Source organism: Ostrea edulis, chromosome 2 (assembly GCF_947568905.1).
Source record: "Ostrea edulis chromosome 2, xbOstEdul1.1, whole genome shotgun sequence".
NCBI classification, from domain to species: Eukaryota; Metazoa; Mollusca; class Bivalvia; order Ostreida; family Ostreidae; genus Ostrea; species Ostrea edulis.
This window is the reverse complement of record NC_079165.1, coordinates 32,054,315-32,081,327: the sequence shown is the minus strand read 5'-3', so window position 1 is coordinate 32,081,327 and position 27,013 is coordinate 32,054,315. Positions and strand designations below refer to the sequence as shown.

Sequence of the window (27,013 nt, the reverse complement as noted above, 5' to 3'; positions counted from 1 at the left end):
GATACATTTTAGCCAATGCCACAGGAACTGAATCCATTTACACCGTTTACGAAGGACATGAGATCATGTTTCACGTGTCCACCCTTCTTCCTCATTCACTCGAAAACAAACAACAGGTAGCTAATCGTTTATCATGTGTCAATGTCTGTAATATTCTTTGTATGAAATTATTTTGTATTGCTTATAGGAGTTATCAGATTGATCACTGTTCGTTATCTACCAACATTTTCTGTATTCTTCATAGATATGGTACAAATAATAATGTTATCATTTTTTGACATTTTCAATGTTTCGTTTTCTTTAGGTAGAGAGAAAGCGCCACATAGGAAACGACATTGTAAACATCATGTACTACGAATCGAACAACCCAGAATCTCACTTCTTTCCTCAATTCAAGCCCTGTATGATGAGGTCACGATTTACTCGTATCCTTACATTTTTCCTTGCAATAATCAATCCTTCTTCTTTGGTAATGTGAAAAGAACTGCACGTCAATGAGGCGCTGGTCTGTGAAGCTTCTAGTATTGACGTGTACTGTTCTGGTAAAGACTTCAATCTTCAGATATCATATTCAGAATCTGGAGTATGTAAGTAGTGGTGAACAACGGCGCGCTTACAAAACTTACATTTACACCTAATGTTTTCAGATGTCCTTAATCTGTTCCTTATATGCATTGAATTCCTTTCAGAGGTGGAAAGCCATCAGAATAAGAAATGATTTCAAGTTATCAATTACAATTTTTAATATGAAAATGGTATTAACAGATCGTTACATTGTATGCTCGCAAACAAATAATTAACTCCTCGAAATAACATATGAAAAATTATTACAAGCATACTGAATTTTTATGTTGGAAAGGATGATTATTTCGATCTTTCTTTTAAAGTAAGTGAAGTAAAGTTGAACACCGTCATTTACAATGTATATCTAAAAAAAAGTATGAATGATCAAAAGATCGTTGCGGTCAATTCAATCTTGTTCTGATTCCATCAGCTAAAATGCACATAATTACATCCACTTACAACAAGTACACTGCATGACTTTATAGTCTAAAACGGTCTGAAATAGTTCTAGGCGTTACTCATTGCCTTCTTTGTTAATTTAATCTTAGGTACGTCATTTCAATAACAAATAATTAAATAGGCCTGCGCTTGGTACAGTACAGTAGAACATCTATGTAGCTACTAAACCCCCTTTAAGCTGTGTAGTGTTTTTAATCTTTTTTTCACAAATCGTGTTGATTGATGACTGCCTTAAAGCTAGGGTAATTAGGACCTACTATCCCACTCACTTCCTTTTCTTAAATATTCATAGCAGACAGATGTATCGTACAGTTTGAGCTTATTACTCCAGCGCAATCGCACAAAATTGAAAATCGGGCATAGCAGTATATGATTACCCTGTGAGAAATGAATGAAGAGACGAAGATGCGACTAATATGTGTATCGTGTTTATAACGCAATGTCTTTTCTAATCGATGATTTACTTTCTGACAAAATACAATATTTTACTTGCTTATGAATTATGTTTGTCACAGACCTTTTGAGTGAAGATACTAGTAATTGAAGAATTATGAATAGACTCTATTTCCTTAATTCACTGAAGATATTTTTGCTGTTGTGTGTTTTAATACATGTGATCATTCGTATAAGCTCCATGTTTTTTCTGAAGAATCAGTTCCTCTCTTCGGGCCTCCTCTTCCTTCACCTCCTGTGTTCCATGACGCCGATGAGTTCCGAGAATTTCTTTTGGTCAAGTGTAAGCTTTCATAGAATTATAAATTTAAAATGATTAGATAATATCTCAAAGTTAAAGTGAGATTTGTTGATTATAAGATGTCTGTTTGTCGGGTATTCTGAACTTTTCTCATTCTCAGCCTCTTCATTAGAACGTTTGAACAAAGCATGTTTTCCGGGAAAAGGAAATTGAAATATAATGAAAGTTCTTGTCCCTTTTGAAAAGATATGATAGATAAGTAAAAGCGAAAATGAAGTGAAGTCTTCGAATTTGATTGGCTGAGCCACATACTTTATTTTTCAATAACATACCCTGATGCGTAAAGCAAATTGACGTCATTAACGCTTAACAATTTGTTTTTTAAATTTATCTGAAAAACTTGATCAGAAATACCAATTCTCGTGTTCATGTTCGTTGAAACCATAGCACCCAGAAAACCGGTCTGGGGACACAATAGAATATCCAACTTGGCGAATCAACAAGTACATTTATGTGCAGATTATTGTTACCAAAGAGGCTAAGACAGGGCCATAAAAAGAGTAAACCTGTACACAGTAGATATATTTGAATCAGACGAGCAACGTTCCATAGAATCATTTTCGAGTACTTGCAACCTCAGGCTGAAGTACTGTTCCGACTACCAGGAATAAGCCACACCAAGCTCATATTGAAAATAATAACTCTTTCAAAACTTTCTCAAGAATACTTCAATGGCAGTTTAGCAAAATGCAAGTCCGTAACTCTCGGGGCGTGAATACATGTAGGTAATTATTTTCAGTCTACCTTTGAAGAGCAACAATACTACAATTGGTCATGTTAATGGTACATGTGTACACTCATTTTGGTGTAGTTCAAGGTGTCTTGACTAATTTTCGAGAGTACATGATTCACATTTCGTTTACTAGTATCATTTTGATTAAGTCGTCCTAATTACAAAGTAAGTTTTTGAAGCCGTATCATACAACTACCGGTAGGTTGAGGTTCATATAGTTAAGTTTTATTATAAATAAATATAAATGTAAGCACTTGATCCCACCTTTGGTATGTCCAGGGATCCGTGTTTGCCCAACTCTATTTTGCATTTATTGTACAAGTTATGAGATTGATCACTGTTCGTTATCTTTACCTTTCACAAAACAGAGAGGAAATTGAAGAAAAGTATATTTTGAATTGTTTTAAAAGTGTACATATGATACAAATATACAAGCATTGTTTTCATAGCCTATGGATGGAAAAGACTAAATACGATGATAGTCAGTTTTGGATCTAAATTCAAACATCATTTGATTTGACTGAAATTTAGTAATTTGCACGTTGAAGTAGTCAGCAATTATTGTCAATTATATTCTTATGCCCCCCTTTGAAAATAGAGGGGGCATATTGTTTTGCAACTGTCGGTCGGTCGGTCGGTCGGTCTGTAGACCATGTGTTGTCCGCTCAATATCTTTCGACCCCTTTGCTTGATAACAACCAAACTTGGTACAGGGGTTGCCCCTGGAGAGTAAATGATCCCTATTGATTTTGAGGTCATATGGTCAAGGGTCAAACTGGGCATAGGAATATACTGACCATTCAATGTCTAGAGAACCCTTTGCTTGACAGACATCAAACTTGGTACACCAGTACATCTTCAGAAGAAGATGACCCCTATTGATTTTGAGGTCACATGGTCAAAGGTCAAGGGTCAAACTGGGCATAGGAATATACTGACCATTCAATGTCTAGAGAACCCTTTGCTTGACAGACATCAAACTTGGTACACCAGTACATCTTCAGAAGAAGATGACCCCTATTGATTTTGAGGTCACATGGTCAAAGGTCAAGGGTCAAACTGGACATAGGAATATACTGTCGGCTCAGTATCTTGAGAACCCTTTGCTTGACACACATCAAACTTGGTACACTGGTACATCTTCAGGAGAAAATCACCCCTATTGATTTTGAGGTCACATGTTTAAAGGTCAAGGGTCAAACTGGATATTGGAATATACTGTCTGCTCAATATCTTGAGAACCCTTTGCTTGACAGACATCAAACTTGGTACACTGGTACGTCTTCAGGAGAAGATGACCCCTATTGATTTTGAGGTCACATGGTCAAAGGTCAAGGGTCAAACTGGACATTGGAATATACTGTCCGCTCAATATCTTGAGAACCCTTTGCTTGACAGACATCAAACTTAGTACAGTGGTGTATATTCAGGAGGAGATTACTCCTATTGATTTTGAGGTCATATGGTCAAAGGTCAAACTGGACATAGTAATATACTGTCCACTCAATATCTTGATAACCCTTTTGCTTAACAGACATCAAACTTAGTACATTGGTACATCTTCAGGAGAAGATGACCCATATTGATTTTGAGGTCAAAAGTCAATTGTTGAACTGGACATAGTAATATATTGTCTCCTATATTTTAAGAATTATTTGCTTGATTGACACCAAACTTTTTACACTGGTACAGCATAAGGAGTAGATGACCCCTATTGATTTTTAGGTCACATGGTCAATTCACTCTTGACATAAGAAGATATTGTCTGCTCAATATTTTTAATTGATGATACTACTATCAATTAAATGATGTGTGTGTATAACCCTTTTCAATTTTGCACCATGGGGGGCATATGTGTTTTACAAACATCTCTTGTTTAAAACTTAGTCCTCTTCTAGAATAAAACTCCACAAAGATGTTGATAATTTGCATTTTCCTTGAAAATTGTTGAAAATGTCAACATTTCATTTAGGCTTAGAATTTCCACAGGAAACTAGATTAACGATTTTTAAAATTACCACATGCAGAACGCGATATGGACTGAGTAATTTATCAACTATTTACAAAAAGAGAATTCCTAAACATTTACAATTTTGCGACCAGGAGATTGTTGAACATAAATAAAACAGTTTTTGGTCTCCTCAGCTTGACGACACATCATCAGTGACATTACCATTACCTTACATTCATGGTTATGTGTATTTTTCTAAGTATAGTACGTGGCAGATTAGGTGGGCCTTAGAATTGAGCAGGTTTGTCGTACTTAATTTTACTAATCAATAGGAACAAATCCAAGTTTTTATAGCACGATATTCCATGACTTTCGTGACTGTTGTACAGAAACCATTAGCAAACGAAGATGGGGCCATACAAGAACAATATTTATATTCCAATTGTCCATAAAAGAATACAAAGAGAAACTTTCCCAAACTTATCTTTCCAAGGACACCCATCTTAGTCCATAAAAACCATCATCGTAAATGAAATATGTGTTTCCTCAAACTACATCTGGCACCCAGAACCAGATTGGATCATCTACAGGAGCCCAAACTTTTACCTAAGGAATGAATTTAATAGCAAGTGTAGACCGTGTGTCTTTGGATTATAACATGACGTGGTACCGATTACACTTAACAGTTTATGAAAAGCGACGTCTGCACCAAGTTCTATGTTGAACGATTAACGCACTTTGCTATCAAATTCATTCCTTATTATCTAATTCATATATTTACGTTTTCGATGTCTTTGCCTTTAGTATCGTTAGCAATTGTAGCAATAGTCATTTCCTCATGAATGCGATGCAACTGTGAACAACGCGCGTAAGAATCTTAATAGATATAGTGTGTCTATAACGCAGGAAATAGAATGTAAATGTGAATGTAAGAAATAAATTTTATTCTTGAAAATACCTGATAGTATGAACTTGCGATGCTTCACGCCAACATACTTCATGAAGCGCGTTCTTAAATATGAGAATACAATTTTGATTATGTTGTAGGATGCATTTAAAGGAAATGCGTCAAACAGTAATGACTTATGTTATTCATGGAATGAACGTAATTTCCATACTCATTTTATACGATATAAAGTTAAGACAGTTTGTTCTTGATAAATCGAGAATCAAATTACGTGTTTCAACCAATATTAATTGTTAAACTAATACACGTATTTTGTGAAATCTGTCAAAATCCTAGTATATATCTTTCTATAGTATCTAGTGCTGAAATATCGCACTAACGATTGCCTTATTGTATTTGCTAAGCAATATTCAAGGGTCTTTGTTTTAAGTTACATGTATGAGAAGGAGGGGGAGGGCAACAACAGGATGTTCAAGATGTACGCTATTGTAATGTAAGATAAAGTCGTTAAAATCTTTTGTTAAATGAATACAACGAAATCATCAAAAGAGAATCCTTCCGATGTAATTTTGATTCAAGCTTATTCAATGTATTGTCCTTGGCCTCGGCTGATACCACAGCAGTCACAAAAGCAGACAAAGGAAACATTCAATACCACCATCTTTAGAACATCGACATTGCAGATGTAAAATCGATAAGCAATCGCCTTCATGTATTGAAGATTTGCTCAAATGAATTAGACTTATAAAAGTCTATTCTAATTATTCATTGAACAATCTTTCGATTTAAACAAAATGACTGCAATTTGTGAATCATTATTCATACATTTGTAAATATCCCATCCTTTCAGTGCAGGTCTGTAGAGTATATTGAAGTTTGGTATTGCTTACACATTGTACCATGGCTCATTTCGGGGTGCATTTAACGTTAGGAAAACTAACCAATAAACTCAAATGGTCCACGCTGTAGTTCCTATATATCTCAAACACTTGATACAAAATAAACAAATCAGTATTAATATCTAGACTATTTTGTTGTAACAACAATGAAGTCATTGTGTACAAAATTAAAACTAAAACATTCAAGTCAGATTTTCTTTTTCAATTTTGCAATATGAAAACACTTTGGAATTTGTAGTGTATTAGTACTTATCTGGATATTATATATATATATATATATATATATATATATATATATATATATATATGATAATGGAAATACATTCATTTTTATTTTCCTAAATTTATTCCTGATAAGGTCTATTTACATATATTTCAATTCTTTTCACTGATTTCCTGTATCAATGGCAAATGACTCACAAACGTTTCTATTGCTGATTATGTTAATAAAATCTTTTTTTTTTAGTAATCAACGGCGAAAAGGCCGCTGTGAATAACCCACTATTTGCACAGAAACGAGAGAGAACTCTGGAGATGCTTATCAAAAATATTCACCAGGGATACATGATGGAAACAACCAAGGTAGTAAGAGATAAAGGAAGTGTCTTTCTATGACGTTGTAATTCTATAACACATTGCTACATGTTGGCATGTTTATAACAAAGAAAATTATAGCGAATTCGCAATTATTAAAAAATGTAAAATGTATTATTCAAAGTCAGAAAATTAGTGGAATTCTACACGGAATAGCAAGTATCTGTTAAAACGAAATTCTTAACGACTCTGGATTTTCATTATATCCGGTTTTAAGGACATTTTGCTACAAACAAATCGAACTTCTCTATTTTAAAAGAGTACCTATATGCACAATTAAAAAAAATTAGCAACATTACAAACTGAACTAAGCCAAGTTGATCATATTTTTAGTGTTTACTAGGTATTTGTTTTTCAGAATTTTCCCGTGCAGGGACACTCTTTAATTGCTTGAACTCTTTCTAAACATTGATTAGAATTGTTCTAGGTGCATTATGTTGGTAAACAAGTATTGATAAATACTCTACAGTCATGAAACTTTCAAACATGCCCGAATTTTGTCAAAAACTGTAAAAATGTTGTTTTTAAATAATAATGAATAAATAAGAAATTGGAACCCTTCAAAACGAGGTATAAAATTATTTCATCAAGTGTCTTTAGTGTCTTTAAGGGTAAAATTATCTTTAAGAAAGAATATATCATGGGATATCTCAATTAATAGCATGTGTGGTTTCTTTCCGACACGCCATCGCCTATATCATTCATCAAAGCATTTAATTTTGAATTTTCATTGCGAACGACTTAGGTCTTTGATTTATCAATAGTTGCTTCTTTTAACACATTTAATATCGTAAGTCCTATTTTTCAATAGTTGTACAGGAGAGCGTTTAGTGATGTAATTCAAGATGCCCACATTTCAAGAAAAGAGGACGCAAGACGGAGCGAGTATGTCAGAGTTGGTCAGGTGAGAGTACTAGAAAAGTTATCTTATATAATGATATATGACCATGTAACTTTAAAACATCATACCTCCGTATACAAAAACAAACATACAAAAACCACGATACATTTTATCATTCCAGACGTTAAAAGTGAAAACCATTCTGAAAGGAGATGCCCCGACAAGTTTAGTCACAACTGGACTACTAAAAAGAGAAGTAAATAAGAGTTTTATGTTAATTATTCTTTTAACATGGAAATGCTTTAGCAATTTTAAAGAAATTCGTCTTTGAATGTTCCTTCGAATTTTTTCATTGACGAAATATCCGATGACGCAGTTGTGTTTTGTTACATTTTCTTATATGTGTATCAGGGCTTTACGTTAAGTGTTTGACCGCAAAAGACTTGGTATTTTATACTATTCAAATTTTATTTAACCTTTGTTTGGTTTATTTATTGGAAAATAAATTCACTCACGAGGAGCAAAATTTGAACTGTACTTGAACCCCTTCCTCGTGAAAAATGTCGCTGTCAAAACACAAGGTTTTGTTGTCATGTGTTTAAGGATGAGTGTTTGACTGTTTATTGCATTCTATTGTAGCCATGGGAACCCCAGCAATTCTGCATGGATTTCCCTCATCCAATTATATGCGGTGATTCCTGGGGTACGCTCATCATGCAAGCTAATTTGTACTTTGTCAAAGTCTTGGTTTTGTTTTTGAAGATAAAAATAACATTTCTAGCTGAAAATGAAGAGAACCCAATATATCATTTTTAATTTCATTCTCATTCCCAAGATATTGTAAAATCCTTTTAAAGAATCATTAAAAGAAGTTGATGATTTAAATCTAAATGTGTCTCCCAATAACATATTTGACAGCAAATTGATATCATTATTGATTTCTTTTTTCTTTCAGGAGACAACAAATTAATATTATCAACAGAAAATGGCACGTTTATCGTTGAAGGTAACTTTGCACCATCAAACAAACAAAAACATCCAATGAAATTCAGCATTATATAAAAACAAATTAATATGCCATTATATTTTTCAGAGGGTCTTAATCATCGATCAATATTCGATAAGTCAGTCCCGGTGAAACAGCTGGACGTTGTAGAAGCGCACAGCCTTTTGATATTTAGATGTGACAAAGGTATAAATTAATATATTCGAGATAAAATAATTCTTCTAAATCAAAGTGCAGATGAGCTCATTCTTTTGTCAAGAGCTTTTGGGTTTTAAGTGCACTTATTTCATAACAGGAAAAGAGAGCAAGATTTATGTGTACCGATTGAACGACTTCGAAGGAGAAATTCTGGACCAAGTAACACGAGGAAAAGCGGAGTGCAGGGAGAACAGAATTGAAAAAACAAAAGGTATTAAAATTTTATAAACACAGCTAAGGTAAGTTTGGCTGTAGTAATAAGAAACGGTTGGCATATATGCTGCTTAGTTTTTTCATATAAGAACAAATGAAATGGTCGCGGTAGCTCAGTGGTAGGGCGTTCGCTTCGTAAACAGGAGGACGTGAGTTCGAGCCCCGCTCCTGCCACGACCGCGTCAAACCAAAGACGTTGAATGCTACTTCGACAAACGCTCGGCTTGTAGAAGTGAAAATCACGGGTCTTTTGGATATGACCTTAAAAACAAAGGTCCCGTGTCGCGGTAGACGTTGGCACGATAAAGAACCCTCACTACTAAACCTTGGGTCCTAAGCATTTGTCTAGATTTCTGGCACTTCACCTACAGCTGGTGATGTCTAAATATGAGTAAAACATTCTCGACGAGACGTAAAACAAGCAATCAATCAATATAAGAACACATGTATGGAAAGAGTAGGATGTGTTGTGTTTCTGTATATCAAAATAAGGTATGACAAATACAACATATTAGCTGAACAGTTATATCATGTCAAACGTTGCAATATTTGATGGAATTCACATCAATACAAATTGAAACATTTTAGAATGCAAATAGTGTATTATAGAAAATGAAAATAATACACTATAAATAACGAAATATAGAATTTAAATTGACCAATTATAGAATACGACATTCAATGATAGGTAATATAAATAGATAATTATAGAACACAAATGGAAATAGAATGTTGCAACATTTCATATGCCACATACAGCAAGTATTATCACATACTTCATCCAGCAGAATCCAGTATGTAAAACGCCAACCAAAAGGTGGCATAAGATTGCTTACAGAATCCAGTATATAAAACGCCAACCAAACGGTGGGTATAAAATTGCTTACAGAATCCGGTATATTAAGCGCCAACCAAAAGGTTGGCAAAAAATTGCTTAAACATAGTATGTATTTATCTGGTTGCAAACTTAAATACAGTCTCAGATTCTCTTCCTTAAGATACATTTGTAACCATGATTTCTTTCCCTTCCCTTTTTAAAACGTATTTGATATTTGCACATCAATGATTTACACCTGTGAATTATTTTGATTATTAAATAAAGACCATGTGGTAACCCTCATCATATTGAAGTATTGTGTGTATTCTGTTATAGGATGCCATCTGTATGCTTTGAGTGGACAGGGAGCCAGTCATCTTCGAATGGTTGTGGCGATACAAAAACGGCTACTGCTGTTTTCATGGAAACACTCTGTAGCCTGGTCTACATGGTGCCCCTCGGTTGACTTCGAAATAGTTGATGGTTTTAATTTTGTGCGGGTGGGTATAGTTCAAACATGTAATTAGCTTGAATTATGTCTGATATGTTTCTCATCAATTGTTACGGCGTTCTTTACATTACTGATTTGGACTACGATTACACCTGATCATAGTGTTCACGGCGGGTGCGACCGATCATGGAATGCTTACTCTTCTTAGGCACCTGATCCTACCTCTGGTGTGTCCAGAGGTCCTTGTTTGCCCTACTCTTAATTTTGTATTCTTTATAGGATTTAGGAGATTGATCATTTCGTTATCTCTTCACGTTTTCATGTATATTTTCCCCAAAAATAAATATATGATTTTCAATATTGATTATCTATCATGAACGAAATTTCAAAATTGCATTAATTTCGATAAGTTATTTCTACATGTATTAGTATTAATGTGTATTTTGGAATAAACTGGTGGTAATAAGGGTGCATCTTCATATCACAGGAACTACAGGCCTTTGAATATCCACAACTGATTACGTTAATTGATGGCATTAGGGACGACAACCAGATTTGTGTGGGGTACAAAAACCAGTTTGACCTGATCAACGAGAAAAATGGAGACACCTTACAACTGTACCAGATGGAGGCCAACAAGGTAGGAAGGTGACCACTCCTCAGTAGGACAGTGTCCACTCCTCAGTAGGAAGGTGACAACTCCTCTGTAGGACAGTGTCCACTCCTCAGTAGGAAGGTGTCCACTCCTCAGTAGGACAGTGTCCACTCCTCTGTAGGAAGGTGGCCACTCCTCTGTAGGAAGGTGGCCACTCCTCAGTAGGAAGGTGGCCACTCCTCAGTAGGAAGGTAGGTGGCCACTCCTCAGTAGAAATGTGTTCACATCTTGGTAAGGATCTGGCCATCCTTTTATACTAGATAGACGTTATCACAGGTACCTTTCTTTTCAAGATATCACACCGGTAATTATTTTCCCTATATATTACTATAGAGGTAAAAAAAATCATTAAAATTCAGTTTGGAGAATCGATGCTGAATAACACGGTTGGAAATGTTCTATGTTACCTGTCTCGTCTGCCAACACCGGAAAAACAATACCCTACGCGCATTTTCGAATAAAATTACCCGCAAACAAGGCTACCCTCAAATCCACGTGTTTTTCACATGTGTGTAAACAGCCGGAGTGCACCTCAGGAAGTAGCTTCATCAGCTACCAACATCAAATAGTTCCTTTGTATACATTTGGTTATTTCTACAAATTGCACAAAATTTCCTAATCAGGGCTACAAAAATTAAGAGAAAAGAAGAAGAGGAAATGAGAAAAATCGCGCCTGAAAATAACCCCACTCTTTTAAATATATGGAACTTCAGCAGTTCATTTTGATTGGATAGTTACTGGTGTAATACCTTAAACGGTGTATATATTTAAAACAAAAAATGAAAAAAATGTATACAAAGACAAGGAAATTCTTCAGAGTGGGTGTTAATAAACAGTGTTCACACTTGATGAGACATTTTTCACCTAATAGTGGAATCAAACAGACGAAATGTATTAAGCTATATAATGTAGTTCGCAATTTGACAAAGACTTTATAAACACTTTGAGACCCAGAGAGAGAAAAACGAGAACTTTAATGACAACAATGGCCATTATATAGTGGCTGTAGACACATTAAAACATCGCCTCACAACACAGACAAATCAGATTAGGAGGTCGACATCACTATGTCTCACCAAGAGGGAATGCATATTTAGTTTCAGTTGCAATTGAAACTAAACTAGGGGCAAATTGTTATAAAGTGTCGATGAAAATTAATGTTAGACGACAATGAAAATCATGAATATACAATGTATATATTTTCTTTACACTATTTGAATATCTTTTCCTTTTGTGGGAATTAATCAAAATCGACGTAATCATTGACTGAAGTAAAAATGTCTTCTAGATTTCCTCTCTTGAGATCGAGATATGATCTTATCATCTCGAAGTATTCTGATGTATTGGAAGTTACAAAGATGTTCTATCATCGAGAGCTGCTGCATAACGTTGTCTTTGAAATTTTGTTTGCTTTTATCAGAATTGCAGAACTGAACTAGGTATATATTTCGTTAATGTACACAGGTGAACCTGGTGGCGGCTTTAGATATATACGAGGATGAAGAATCAGAGTTACTCCTCTGCTATAATCGTAAGTGTTTTGACCCCCACCCCCTACCTTTTTAATGGCGTATTATCAAACACTGTGCACAGTATCATAAACTCATGGGATTTGATGATCGTTATTGTAGATGTGAGTCACTTCCAGAAACTGTCAGAAGAGACTTCACATGACTTTGACTTCAATTGGAACTCCGAGCCAAGCAACATTGGTAATTATGATTATCAATCAGAATTAACAAATTGACCTTGATTGACCTTGATTAAACCGAAAAGACTATAATTACAAAGCTGTCTCACTTGTATATTAGTAGTGTTTATGTAAAATCAAGATTCCCTGGATAATAATATCAAGAAACCCTAAATTCAAATAGATAAATGCATAAGCAAAGATTGAAATTCCTTGACAAGTAAAATTTCAAAGAAATAGAATTATCTTTGCTATCTCCCTCTCTCATACAATTTTTAACAACTGTCACTGTTGGTTTCATTGGCAAGTTTTTATGTGTGGAAGTCTGTAATAGTAGTATATTTTGCGTATGTGATTTCTGTAAAACTTGCATTTTTTGGTTTCAGTCTGCGCCTTTCCATATGTGATGGCCTTCACCGCGGATTCCATAGAAATCCGCCTCATTATCAATGGAAATCTTGTTCATGTCATGTCTCAACCTGAACTCAGCTTAATTACATCGAAGGTACATGTGCATGCATGAAGTCTTCATACAGAATCTAACCGCGTTTATTCAAATGCCAGATCTGTGTGTAGAGTAGTAATAAAATAAACCTTCGTATGTTTGAGCATTCTGCAGTCTGTATGTAGTACGATTAAATATCTTTATCTTTTTGTAGTGTGATATATATTTCACAACGATTGCTGGTCCAGGGAACTCTCCCAAGGAAAAGACTCGTGAACAGGGATACACGCCCCCTTCTTCCCCTTCTGGTAAGCACCCATTTCCATTTGAAACTCATTTCCCCAATACTGTGCTAACCGAATACAGAATTGTATGTTACCTCTAGTAAAATTAGTATACTAAAAGGTGCACCTACTCAGATTACATGTGTATAGCATAAAATTGTCATCAAACTTCGTTTTTTTTTGGTTATAGCCAAAGCACTACGTCCTCCCCAGTATATATACAAAATCCCTCTCTCGTGCCTTGCTGGGCAAATGGCAACCAGCGATAAATCCCCTATGAATCCTACGCCGCCTCTCACGTCTACACTTCTGGCTCCAGTAGCCCAAAATGGCGACAGATCACCTGTCACCAAACGACGAAGTCCTCTGTTAAGGACCAAGTGTATCCATCCCAGTGGGGAAAAGGTATTACCGATATACATGTAGTCACACTCCTTGTATTGCATAACAGTGAGTATAACAAAATAAAAGCTTCGAACGAAAAGAGCCATTTATTTGGAATTGGCTATTTTGAATAACATGCATGTACTGAAGTGTCGTCTTCAGGAAAATATTTTGTTATTTACATTCGCATCGAATTACAGTTGAAAAAGTTCAGATAAATATTGTTCTGTTTTCCTCATGATGATAACTTTCGTACAGACTGCAAGCGACAGACACGACTCTTCCGGGTCAGATTCCGGAATCTCGATTCTCAGACCAGGGACTAACAGTTCTCCACCGGATAGCCCTTATCAACAGACAGTGTGTACTTTGGACTTCTCAAATCAGGAGACAGACTTAGTTTAACACAGATTCTAACGTTGCGGCATTTTCCAAAGAACAAAAATGCACGTGCCTTAACCGTGTGCAACCAGCGAGAATGGGACGTCTACAGACGATTCAACTTGAGGAGATTGATATTCAAGATACTAAAGAAGTCAGGCGTGTAATGGACAAAGAAATTTAGTCTCCAAAAACACCAAATGAACGAAAGTAATCAGATTAACCTCGTTTTGAAATGATACCATCAAAAACCGTTATATTCATTTGTTACACCGGTGGTTCTTTATTTTCTGGGTTGAGAAAAAACCCAAAATAAAACGCCCCTGAGACTGTCACTGATATTTCTTTTGGCCTCTAATGAAGAATTTAAATCACGATTTTTCGTTTTTCTTAAAAATTTTCATAGTTTTGTTCGTCATGTTTAATATATTGGTGCTATTTGAACATTTGTGATGTAAATCAGACTTATTGATTGTTACCCATATAGATTTATTTGAGAATATTTTTCATTGCCCTGATTGTTGATGGGTAAATTTTGTGCACGAGACAGCTGTCTAAACACCGTTTGAAAGACGAAGCAATCGGACATTTTTGTGGAAACGATTTGCGATCCATGGAAATTTTACATGGGACCTTACACTTTGTTTTGTAGAAATTTTGTCGAAATAACAGTTTAATTTTTATGTATATAGTTATATTTTTAACAATGTTATGGTATCGAAAGTTTCCTATTGTCATAACACGTTTTCCCCTTAAGCTTATTCATTCATAATTTCGGGAAAATGATAAGTTTTTATCTTTTTTCAATTTGTTCCACTGAGATAAGGAATTACACGTGTCCTCCGTACTGTTGGTATCTGATCTTGGCACTTTAATTCTCTCAGTCGAGAACCTCACTTTTCCTACATGTACATAGAGTTCTAGCGTGATATTCGTCAAATTGCATTTTCCCCTTTAAAGTTCATTTCAAAGCATTATGTTGTCAAAGCATTATGTTGTTGAATACATTTATCAGTTTGATATTGAGACTTTAAGAATTTCAGGAGATGTTTTTCGCACATTTTGATATTTTATTGATTCACAATAGAAATACATCCACACCCATGAGCTCATTTTCATTGTTTTGTTGGGAAATCGTCATATTCTTCCAACCGAAGACGTATGCTAACTCAATTACAAGTCTGTGAAATTATAACAGTATTAAAGAAAGTGAAAAATAAGTATTTGAACTGAAAATTGGTAGCCAAAAGATTTGTTTAGAAATGTGTTTGTTTCGTTTTTCATTTTTATTTCAAATCCTAAATATGTTAATTCCATTCTCGTACAACTTCGACCTGTGGAACCATATTCTTGTTATTTTATTAATGTTTCCATTATAATAACTCAGGTTCATTCTGATCTGTGTGAGCTTGTACTACATGAATATTTCTTGCGAAGAAAAATATGTTGTTCTTTTTCTCTTTTTATCACACCGTAGTTGTTTTTATTGAAAATAAAACATTGTTTTGAGACGTACAATATGTATTTAATTTTTCTGTATATTTGTATTGTATTCTCACTACAAGATTTCAACGCTAGAACAAATTTGTCTATCAAAGTTGAGGTCAGACAGACACATAGTGTAGACTCTTCGGTTTGTGGAAACCCTGTAACAGTAACATTATGGATATCCTGCAACAGTAACATTATAGAGATCCTGTAACAGTCAAATTATAGAGATCCTGTAACAGTCACATTATAGAGATCCTGTAACAGTAACATTATAGAGATCCTGTAACAGTAACATTATAGATATCCTGCAACAGTAACATTATAGAGATCCTGTAACAGTCAAATTATAGAGATCCTGTAACAGTCACATTATAGAGATCCTGTAACAGTAACATTATAGAGATCCTGTAACAGTAACATTATAGAGATCCTCTAACAGTAACATTATAGAGATCCTGTAACAGTAACATTATAGAAATCCTTTAACACAAACATTACAGAGATCCTGTAACAGTAACAATATAGACATCCTGTAACAGTAACATTATAGAGATCCTGTAACAATCACATTATAGAGATCCTGTAACAGTCAGATTATAGAGATCCTGTAACAGTCAGATTATAGATATCTGTTATAGATAACATTTTAGAGATCCTGTAACAGTAACATTATAGAGATCATGTAACAGTGATATTATAGAGACCCTGTAACAGTAACATTTTAGAGATCCTGTAACAGTAACATTATAGAGATCATGTAACAGTGATATTATAGAGACCCTGTAACTGTAACATTTTAGAGATCCTGTAACAGTATTATTATAGATATCCTGTAACATTACCATTATAGAGATCCTGTAACAGTAACATTATAGATATCCTGTAACAGTAACATTATAGAGATCCTGTAACAGTAATATTATAGATATCCTGTAACATTACCAATATAGAGATCCTGTAACAGTAACATTATAGATATCCTGTAACAGTAACATTATAGAGATCCTGTAACAGTAATATTATAGATATCCTGTAACATTACCATTATAGAGATCCTGTAACAGTAACATTATAGATATCCTGTAACAGTAACATTATAGAGACCCTGTAACAGAAACATTATAGACATCCTGTAACAGTAACATTATAGAAATCCTGTAACAGTAACATTATAGACATCCTGTAAAAATCAAATTATAGAGATCCTGTAACAGTGAGATTATAGAGATCCTGTAACAGTGAGATTATAGATATCCTGTAACAGTAACATTATAGAGATCCTGTAACAGTAACATTATAGAGATCCTGTAAAAGTAACATTATAGACAATATTAGTTACATGTAATTATTCTAGGATTACCTGTTGAATTGCAATTTGACTCATACTACCGTACATAATCACAGAAATTCTACACATAAACATTTAGTCGAATGAGTGGTCTTTGCCGTCCTTTTTAAACCTATTTCACTACAGTATCTAGATATAAAAATAGATTTATCAGAAATGGTATGATCTGCTTTCAAAGAAAGCACACACTAACATCAAGAAGTAATTTTCCATAATGCATTATGCTAATTCAATAAATAACAGAAATGAACTTAAAATATAGAAACTCTTTATTTAATTTCGATGGTTACAAAAGCAGACGTCCTCTCCCAGCCCTGTCAAAGGCTATGTCAATCGAACGTTTATGACTTTTAAGAAATAAATAATGCATGATGGTATGAACTATGACACTTCACGCAGACATACTTCACGATGGGCATAAAAACAGTTGAAAAGGTTCAGATAAATATTGTTCTGTTTTCCTCATGATGATACCTTTCGTACAGATGGGCATAAACACTTCATGAAAAGCATGACGGCGAAATGCTTTCAAGATTTTATTTTCGTATATTTTCGAAAATTAAATCATTTGTTTAATATGAGGATTTGACTTTCATTTCTATCGGACTCTCCAGCCGTTGAAATATAGATACGATAGTTATCAAGATGCATACGCGCGTTCTTTACCTTACAACTGCAGTGCATTCATGGGGAAATGGCTATCATTACAATTTACTATTGTGCTCCTTTGTTAGCTGACCTGTTTTTATATTTATATGAAACGGAATTTATTGAAAAACTTCTACGTGAGAAGAAAATTTTTCTTGCTGTGGCCTTCAATTCGATATTTAGATATATCGACCGACGTTTAATCTATGAAAAATAATAATTTTCATTCATATGCTGATTCGATATATCCCTGCGAGCTCGAAATAAAAGACACCACAGAGTCGTCCACTTCTGCTTCATACTTAGATATTTTATTGAAAGTAGATATTAACGGCAAACTAACAACTCAACTTTATGACAAACGGGATGATTTCAACTTCTCCATCGTCAACTTCCCATATTTATGTAGCAACATTCCATTATCACCTGCATATGGAGTTTATATCTCTCAACTGATTCGATACGTTCTGCGTAAGATCAGTTTTTAAATCGAGGCAAGCTGCTGACAAACAAGTTGATGGTGCAGGGGTTTCATCATTCTCGTTTAAAGTCAGCATTTCGCAAATTCTGTGGTCGTTATAACGATCTAGTTTCCCAATACAACCTTTCATTGGGTCAAATGCTGGCTGACGTGTTTCATACCGATTGTTAGAACGTTCGTAGCACACTGATTTTAACTCCGTTTACCTGATTAAGATGTAGGGCTCAAGGCGGGAGTGATCGATCGACAGGGGATGCTTACTCCTCCTATGCACCTGATCCCACCTCTAGTGCAATCTAATTAAAATCAGATCCTAGGATACGCTCACAATCGCTATAATAGGATCTGACCTAATCCCATAGGGGGTCATGTCTGCATGACCTTTCGCTTGGAATATTCATGAGAACTATCAGTCAGTCAGATTGCGCCATACAGACAATGATGGCTATTTAGGCAGTTCCTGGCAATTCGTAAACAAATTGCTGTAATCTCTCTCCCACGAAGTTTATTCCACACTGTAAAATTGTATATTCTCCCATAACGAATTTTAAACTTTCGCAATAATGCCTAATCTATTCCGTTCATTTCAAATATGAAATACACCCAAATTGAATTAATTGTGAATTCCGATTTATGTATAAATAGGGATGGGTACAATTTGAATAGTTTTCAAGATGGTTTACTTAAATAACGCGAGGAATATAACTCCAGTCGACGTCAACGGTGCATTGTGACGTCGCATCTAGCTGCGATATGTTTTCTTTCAAACCAAACAATCGCAGCCACTTTCCTTGAATTGTGAACACCGACGATTTCAAAGCCGACGCGCTGATTGGCTGACATAAAGTTCATCTGAACATGACCCCTAATCGGCTTATGTCAGATCTACCTACGCAGAGTATACGGCGCGGATCTAAGAAGTCTAATTTTAATTAGATTGACCTCTAGTGTGTCTAGGGGTCCATGTTTGCCAAACTATCTATTTTGTATTGGTTATAGAAGTTATGAGATTGATCACTATTGGTTATCTTCACCTTTCATAAAGATATCAAAGTCAAAAACATTGGAACTGTAGTTATTAAATGTTGACAGTCAGGCGAATTTAGATCCCCTTAGATTGAAATTCACATTCTGGTAAAATTGAGGGTCAGGTTCAGTATACCATGACTGAATCAAGGACAAATCAATCAACATGTCAAGTCTCCAGACAACGACATATTGTGCCAGGTCTGACCTTTCACTATTCATTATATGATCCAATATCTTAAATTTATCGAGAGTTGCTTCTTCAACAAAAATGGAAAACGGAAATATTCATATCTAGTGATCAGTCATTCAAAAATTACTTTGTTATACACCACTCTCATTCCACGCACAAGTACTCTGAAGTTGAAATTAAAATTATGCTGGAGATCCTCATTTACAATATCTTTCTCTCTGATGATCAGGTCTTCCAACAGTCTGTTGGAATTCCCATGGGCACAAATTGTGCTCCATTGTTGGCTGACCTGTTTTTATATTCTTATGAAGCAGAATTTATTAAAAAAAACTACGTGAGAAGAAAAAATCTCTTTCTGTGTGAAATTTAAATATGTCGGCGACGTTTTATCTTTTAATATTATTCATTTCCATTCATATGTCGATTTCATATATCCCTGTGAACTCGAAATAAAAGGCACCAGAGTTCTCCACATCCGCTTCGTACTTTATTGAAAATATAATTATATTAACGGCAAACTAACAACTCAACTTTAGGATAAACTGGATGATTTCAGCTTCTCCATCGTCAACTTCACATATTTATGTACTATTTATTTGTGTAGATTTTTCTACATAAGTACATGTGGTACAGGGATTTCAACAGTCTCGATTGAAGTCAGTATTTCGCAAATTCTATGGTCGTTATAACGATCTACTTCGTCAGTACAACCTCGCATTGGGTCAAATGCTGTCTGGCGTGTTTCATACCGATTGTTAAGCCGTTCTTGGCACACTGATTTTGACTGCGGATAACTCCGTTTACCTGATCAGGATATAGGGTTCACGGCGGGTGTGAACGGTCAACAGGGGATGCTTACTCCTCCTAGGCACCTGATCCCACCTCTGGTGTGTCCAGGGGTCCGTGTTTGCCCAACTATCTATTTTGTATTGCTTATAGGCGATATGAGATTGATCACTGTTCGTTATCTTCACCTTGCATGTTTACGGCTGGGAATTCTGTGAGAATGTACAGTGTATATATAAGAATTAAAATGTCAATTTTGAAAATACATGAGCGTAGAAACTCATGCCAGTATACAGACCAAGCTCTTGCATATCGAATCAGTTGAGAGACGTAAACACCATATACAAATGATAATGGAATATTGCTACATAAATATAGGAAATTGACGATGGAAAAACTGAAGTCATCACATTTATTATAAAGATGTGTTTTGCCGTAAACTTTTATGTTCAATACAATATCCAAATACGAAGAAGATACGGAAGACTGTGGTGTCTTTCATTTAGAGTTCACTGGGATATATCGAAGCAACATATGAATGAAAGTTAATATTGTTAATAGATAAAACGTAGTTGATGTTTCTAAATATCGAGTTGAAGGCCAAAGCAAGATTATTTTTGTCATATGAAAGCTTTTGAATATAGTATGCCTCATAAAGTACAAAAACATGTCAGCTAATGAAGGAGCAAAGTTAGTGCCCATGGGAATTCCATCAGACTGTAGAAAATTTGATCACCAATTACTATGTACATTTTGTCAATGAGGAACTCCAGCATTTTTAAATGCCTTAATCAATAAAATTATCTACACCTTTCTGTTTTGAATTTGCAAGTGGTAAAATATTATTTTCAATGATTAAGCTATGCTTCTCCGACTTGTATCAAGGTTACTCAGACGTTTGGATAGTTTGATCTTTGTATCAGTGTGTTATAACTTAACTTATACAAAATTGTTCTAAGAATACGCATGTATTTTATTCAAGATACCATTAGATTGATTGATTGTATATTGTTTAACGTCTCTCTCGAGAATATTTCATTCATATGGAGACGTCATCATTGCCGGTGAAGGGCTTCAAAAGTTTGCCCTATGCTCGGCGATTACGGCCTTTGAGCAGGGAGGGATCTTTATTGTGCCATACCTGTTGTGACACGGGACCTCAGTTTTTGCGGTCTCATCCGAAGAACCGGATACCATTAGAACATTTACTATCATTTTGCTTAGAAAAGACCAACTATATATACTATCTGTTTGCTTAACATTTATGAAAAGTATTCCGAAATATGATTGAAAAGGGGTAATTTCAATTACTTTTCGTCTTAATGCATATACATGGCTAATGGCACTATTCAGGAAACTCGGGGATATTTGTTTGTTAAGCATACGTAAGATATTGTACTCTTATGGTGTCGAGATAACGGTATATCAAGGTGCTGATTTAAATGGCGTAGGCGTTAGGTCGATATATTGCAAACAAAATTATATTTCCTTGCATTAGATCAAAAATATATCGTGTAATGGGTTTAAATCTACGGTTATTGCAAAGATCAAAGGAATGCCGCGGTCATTATTCTACGATATACATTCATACAGCACCTTAACATACACCGGTATCTTTCACCAGAAGAGTACAAAGATATCTTATAATGCAAGATAACTTCTTTAGTCTCCAAATGTTGACGCCTCGGCATTTATATTTCAAAACAACATTTCGTGACCTCGGAGGTTATCCTGCAATATACACGAACAGGCGATCATTATTTCTTAATCATTAAATGATACACACATGTACCATACCTACACTATACCAAATTCAAGACATTTGGGTATTGCATACATAAAATTGAAATTTAACTAAGTAAATGAACATATTAAACGGCAGTCTTTTCAATTTTACTGCCGTATGAATATTTATTTTCTTTTATACAGATTATGCTTGCTCCTCCTAGGCATCTGATCCCACCTCTGGTGTGTCCAGGAGTCCATGTTTGCCCAACTCTCTATTTTATATTGCTTATAGGAGTTCAGAGATTGATCACTGTTCGTTATCTTCACCTTTCATACTAAATTAAATGTATCAAAACATTTTTTATCTATGAAATACAGCATGGAAATTAATATTCGTGTTTTTAAAACTTTAATAACCAGCTGTGACAAGAACCACATGAATAGACATTCATGATTGAGCGTAATTAGAAAGATTTCAAGGAGTGTTTTAGTACAAGTTACTGACATGATGGTGAAAGAACCATAGGTTTTTCAATGCACGTCATCAAATATTGCTGGACTTCAGGCGAAAACCTCAAGTTATAAGTGTAACTTCAATTAGCATACCCATTAACTGGGAATGTTAGAAGAAAACCGTAGTTATAGTAAGTGATAATGGATTATTTATGTGTTTCATGAAACATATATCGTTTCGCCATTACATTACAATCCATTACGCAAATTTTATTGTTAAAGTATGTCTAAATACAACTGCAAAATAATCTTGCATGTACATTCTTATAAAAGTTTGGCATGCTTATAAGAAAGACAACTCTCTTTAATGATAGTAAGAAATGGCTCTCGAGTGTGACAGTTGTCCTTTTCTTTAATGAAGACTGCACAATCATTTCTTCTATCCATATTCATGTTTTCTGGGATACACATGTATATATATAATGGGATGGATGAATATGAGTTATCGTACCTATACTGGATCCCTAAACTTCACAAAAACTCTTACAAAGAAAGATATAGTGCTAGATAGAGTAAATGTTCTACCAAGCCCCTATGTCTACTCCTCACGAAACTATTAACAGCTATGAAGGAGAAACTTCTAACGTACTATGCCACAACATATGCCAGAAGTGGTGTAAATCAAATGTGGATTCTAAAAAATTCTAAAAAACTATATATATATGGTAAATTTGAAATTGCAAAACTTTTTCTCAAATCAACATCAAAACCTACGACTTTTCAACACTTTACACGACCATTCCTCGCGATAAATAAAAGACTAGACTTTTTAACATCATATATACCCTCATGCATAGCTCTTATCCTTAGACGAATTTGACTTCACTTTTCGGCACTCTGTTTTCCCCTAAAATAGCTCTTACAAGTTTAAAGTAGTTAGGAGATATGATATAGGCAGTGCCTAGATATAGACCATCTTAAACTTTATCCACCTACGTTTTTTGTTCTTCGTCTTCTTTCAACTATTATAGTCCAGCTGCACAATGTTGCTATAGTTAAAAATGAGGACTTTAAAATAACTTATGTTAAAATGTCTTAAATACAGCAGAGAACCTCGGTCTTTCAATTGGCGATAACACTTCATCTATATTATGAATTCTGTCGAAGATTATGCCAGACGATGAGCTAAATATGAAAAAGAATTTGATACCTTGTCAAAGCTGATTAAAAGTAGAAAAAGAATATTAAAATTCCGTAGTAGACACATCAAAACAAAAATACGTACATGTACCATCGATCCTTCTGTGTTTAGTAAACCAGAAGTGATCAAAGAATTAAATAGCTTAAATGAGGTGGACGTTTATGTTCAAGCTGACAAAGCTTGTAACAACAATATCTTCGTAAAGCTCATAACATCTTCACAACTGAAGGGTTATTGATTCATTACCTCACACTAACCCCTGACATCAGTCACCATTCAAAACATGAGTTTGAAACAGAGGATGGCACAATAAGCTAAAATTAAATTCACCAATGATATTCCTCGATTCAGATGCAAGTTTGGTTCAGAAAATAAACAGAAAGTCAAGAATGGTCTATTGACGAAAAGATAATTGGAAAGCATCTAAAACTTCGTCTAATTGTTTCTTCAACGAAAATAAAAAGTTCCGAAAATCAGTCGACGGTATCTGTCTATACTGATAACTGGCCACAAATTCTACACCATGTTGCCCTCACCATGCGTGTTTAGTTTCGTTTTCGGTCGATTATCAAAACTGTTTTTGATTGGCTCTACGCTACAGGCCGTAACATCAATCGTATGCTCCGTCTCGAACCCATGTTTTGAATGGTGACTGGGTTACCGTACGCATACTGGATACCTAAACTTTACAAAAACCTTTACAAAGGAGGATTCCGGTCACGTGATGGCAGTAGGCTGACGCACTTTTGAGCGCTCCGCTAAAAATTCGATTTTGTTTCTCAAAAACTTTATAAAAGCTTCAAAAGACGCCTAATCAAATAAAAGACCGATTTGTGCATGTTTCTGTGGAATTTCTGTGGTATTCTTTGCGGTTTTGACTTCGTATTCCTTGAAGTTTAAAAATCATCGTGAGCAGAGATCTACTCACTGGAATATCGGAGAACATGGACGGGAAAGAGAAAACAGAGAAAAAGAATGAGAAACAAGTAGATCGCAGCGGAAAATCTCTGGAGAAAAGGTTGGTACAGAGTCAACTGAAGATAGATTCGGTACCATCATCTATAAGAACTTTAAGAAGTACGAATGTCTCGGACAAAAGGCTACAACAACGGACTAGTAGTTCCGACGCAGAACCCACGACACCCATGTCTCCAGGTGCCGACATATCGGGTGAGTTAAAAAGAATTCATGAAAGCCTAACAGAGATCAGGGAATCTATGGTAAAGAAAGACGATATCAAAAGCATAGTTGCAGTGATTATGTCAGAAATGAAGGGAGAAATAAAAAATGAAATCATCTCGGATGTTAAAGAGACACTAACAAAAGAAGTCATTGAAAGCGTAAAAGCTCAGGTGAAAGACGAATTTGAAAGCAGAGTCGACCAAAAAGTAAAAACGTTTGTGTCGAAAACTAAAGAAATTGAAGATGGGGTGAATATGGACTTAATAAACATAAGAGAGAAGTTTCAAGAACACCTTAAAGAATTGAGATCATTACAGAGCACGATGAAAAGATATCGATCCCTGACGGAATCAGCGTTGACCCTCGCTAATCACAACCAGCAGTACTCTCAGAAAAACAATATAAAATTTCTAGGATGGAAGGAGAAACCACAAGAAAACCTTCGAGAAGAACTGTGTGTCATAATGAAGGAAGCAGCGAAAGTGACCATCGACCCCGCTGATATTTTAGCCATTCACAGAATTCCAGGGGCGAAAGGAAAAATCAGACCAGTAATTGCAAAATTCAAAAACTCAGAATCTAAAATTACAGTTATTCGAAACAGGTCTAAGGAAGAAGTCAAAAGACGATTCAAGATGTTCGATCATATAACACAGATGAACTCTCAATTACTAAGAGATCTCAACAACGACGAGAAAATCCAGAGTGCCTGGTACTACAACGGAAAAATTTTCGGGTTGGACCAGAAAGGTGTTCGACACAAGTTCGATATTATGGACACAGCCTGTTACCCTGTAGAAAGCTAAACAAACTTTAAATTTACATGCGGGAGCAACAAATTTGGATCGGGTTTGAAATACCATTATCTGATGAGCGACAGGACCGGGATCGGGATCATCGAACCGATACAAATTGTTTACATGTGTTTGTGTTATTATGTGAGTGTTAGTGTGTGTGAATGGGTAAACGATGGACGGGTAAGTTACTTGCTGAAAATGTCTAGATGTTTAGTTGTTTTACTTATTTTTCTGCGATGTCGTTGTCTGAAAATATTTTAATAGCCACAGTGAACTGTCAGGGGCTGGCAACTCCATCTAAACGTAAAGATGTTATTAATTACTTGAAACAAAAGCGTTTTTCTATTATATGTCTACAAGATACTCATTTTATTTCTGAATGTGAACCATATATTGAATCACAGTGGGGATACAAATGTATTTTTAATTCTTATATGTCAAACTCAAGGGGTGTGTGCATCTTGTTCAATAATAATTTTGAGTTTAAAATTCATGGTGTAAAAAGGGATTGTGAAGGTAATTTACTTGCACTTGATATGACAATTGAAGAAAACAAAGTAACTCTTATTAATATATACGGGCCTAATACTGATAACCCTCAATTTTACGAAAATGTACGAAATATTTTCTTGGAATATGACAATGAATATTTTATTCTATGTGGTGACTTTAACCTCACATTAAACCCTTCACTGGATACTTATAACTATTGTGGAATCAATAATCCCAAAGCACGTGCTAAAGTTCTAGAAATCATGGACGATTTACAACTTTTAGATTACTACAGAGTGCTAAATCCAGATAAAAAAGCTTATACCTGGCGGAAAAAAAATCCCTTAAAACAAAGTCGCCTTGACTACTTTCTTGTATCTGATAGTTTGTCAAATTTGGTTGAAAACTGTACCATAAAGCCAGGATATAGATCTGATCATTCTGTTGTTATTCTTGAATTAAAATTTAATCCCTTTTCAAGAGGGCGTGGCCTTTGGAAATTTAATAACAATTTATTAACAGACAAAAAATATGTTATGAAGGTCAAAGAAACTATTCAATCTGTTACTAGCCAATATTTGGATAACATAGATAATATAAATTTTCAGTGCAAAAACGATATTGATGAAAGTTTATTTCTGGAGGTTTTAATGATGGAAATTAGGGGAATTACTATATCATACTCAGCATTTAAGAAAAGAGAAAAAGACATCAAAGAAAAGAAACTTTTAGACGAAATTGAAATTTTAGAGTCTGACTCTCCTATTGATTTTGATATTCTAGATGAGAAGAGAGCAGCTCTTGAAAACATTAGAAAAGAAAAGCTACAAGGTCACATGATAAGGTCTCGTGCACGTTGGATAGAGGAAGGGGAAAAACCTTCAAAATACTTTTGTAATTTAGAATCCCGAAATTATTTAAATAAAACTATCAAAAAAATTCAGTTGGATACTGGTACAAT

The 27,013-nt window shown here is 34.9% G+C and overlaps 1 protein-coding gene across 3 annotated transcripts in view; it reads left to right on the top strand.

The window, feature by feature from the left end:
* Window positions 1-15,744, top strand: part of LOC125682219 (GTPase-activating Rap/Ran-GAP domain-like protein 3) — a 117,414-nt gene extending 101,670 nt beyond the window's left edge. For all 3 annotated transcript variants that reach the window (XM_048922678.2, XM_048922676.2, XM_048922677.2), the window contains exons 10-27: window positions 13-116; window positions 305-425; window positions 1,607-1,759; window positions 6,734-6,849; window positions 7,673-7,765; window positions 7,884-7,958; window positions 8,342-8,405; window positions 8,658-8,708; window positions 8,796-8,894; window positions 9,004-9,117; window positions 10,273-10,436; window positions 10,875-11,027; window positions 12,507-12,573; window positions 12,674-12,754; window positions 13,119-13,237; window positions 13,392-13,485; window positions 13,652-13,866; window positions 14,104-15,744. In XM_048922678.2, the coding sequence (XP_048778635.1) occupies window positions 13-116; window positions 305-425; window positions 1,607-1,759; window positions 6,734-6,849; window positions 7,673-7,765; window positions 7,884-7,958; window positions 8,342-8,405; window positions 8,658-8,708; window positions 8,796-8,894; window positions 9,004-9,117; window positions 10,273-10,436; window positions 10,875-11,027; window positions 12,507-12,573; window positions 12,674-12,754; window positions 13,119-13,237; window positions 13,392-13,485; window positions 13,652-13,866; window positions 14,104-14,250 (2,030 nt within the window). In that variant the 3' untranslated portion in view covers window positions 14,251-15,744. The remainder of the gene's footprint in view (window positions 1-12; window positions 117-304; window positions 426-1,606; window positions 1,760-6,733; window positions 6,850-7,672; window positions 7,766-7,883; window positions 7,959-8,341; window positions 8,406-8,657; window positions 8,709-8,795; window positions 8,895-9,003; window positions 9,118-10,272; window positions 10,437-10,874; window positions 11,028-12,506; window positions 12,574-12,673; window positions 12,755-13,118; window positions 13,238-13,391; window positions 13,486-13,651; window positions 13,867-14,103) is intronic.
* The last annotated feature ends 11,269 nt before the right edge of the window (window positions 15,745-27,013 follow it).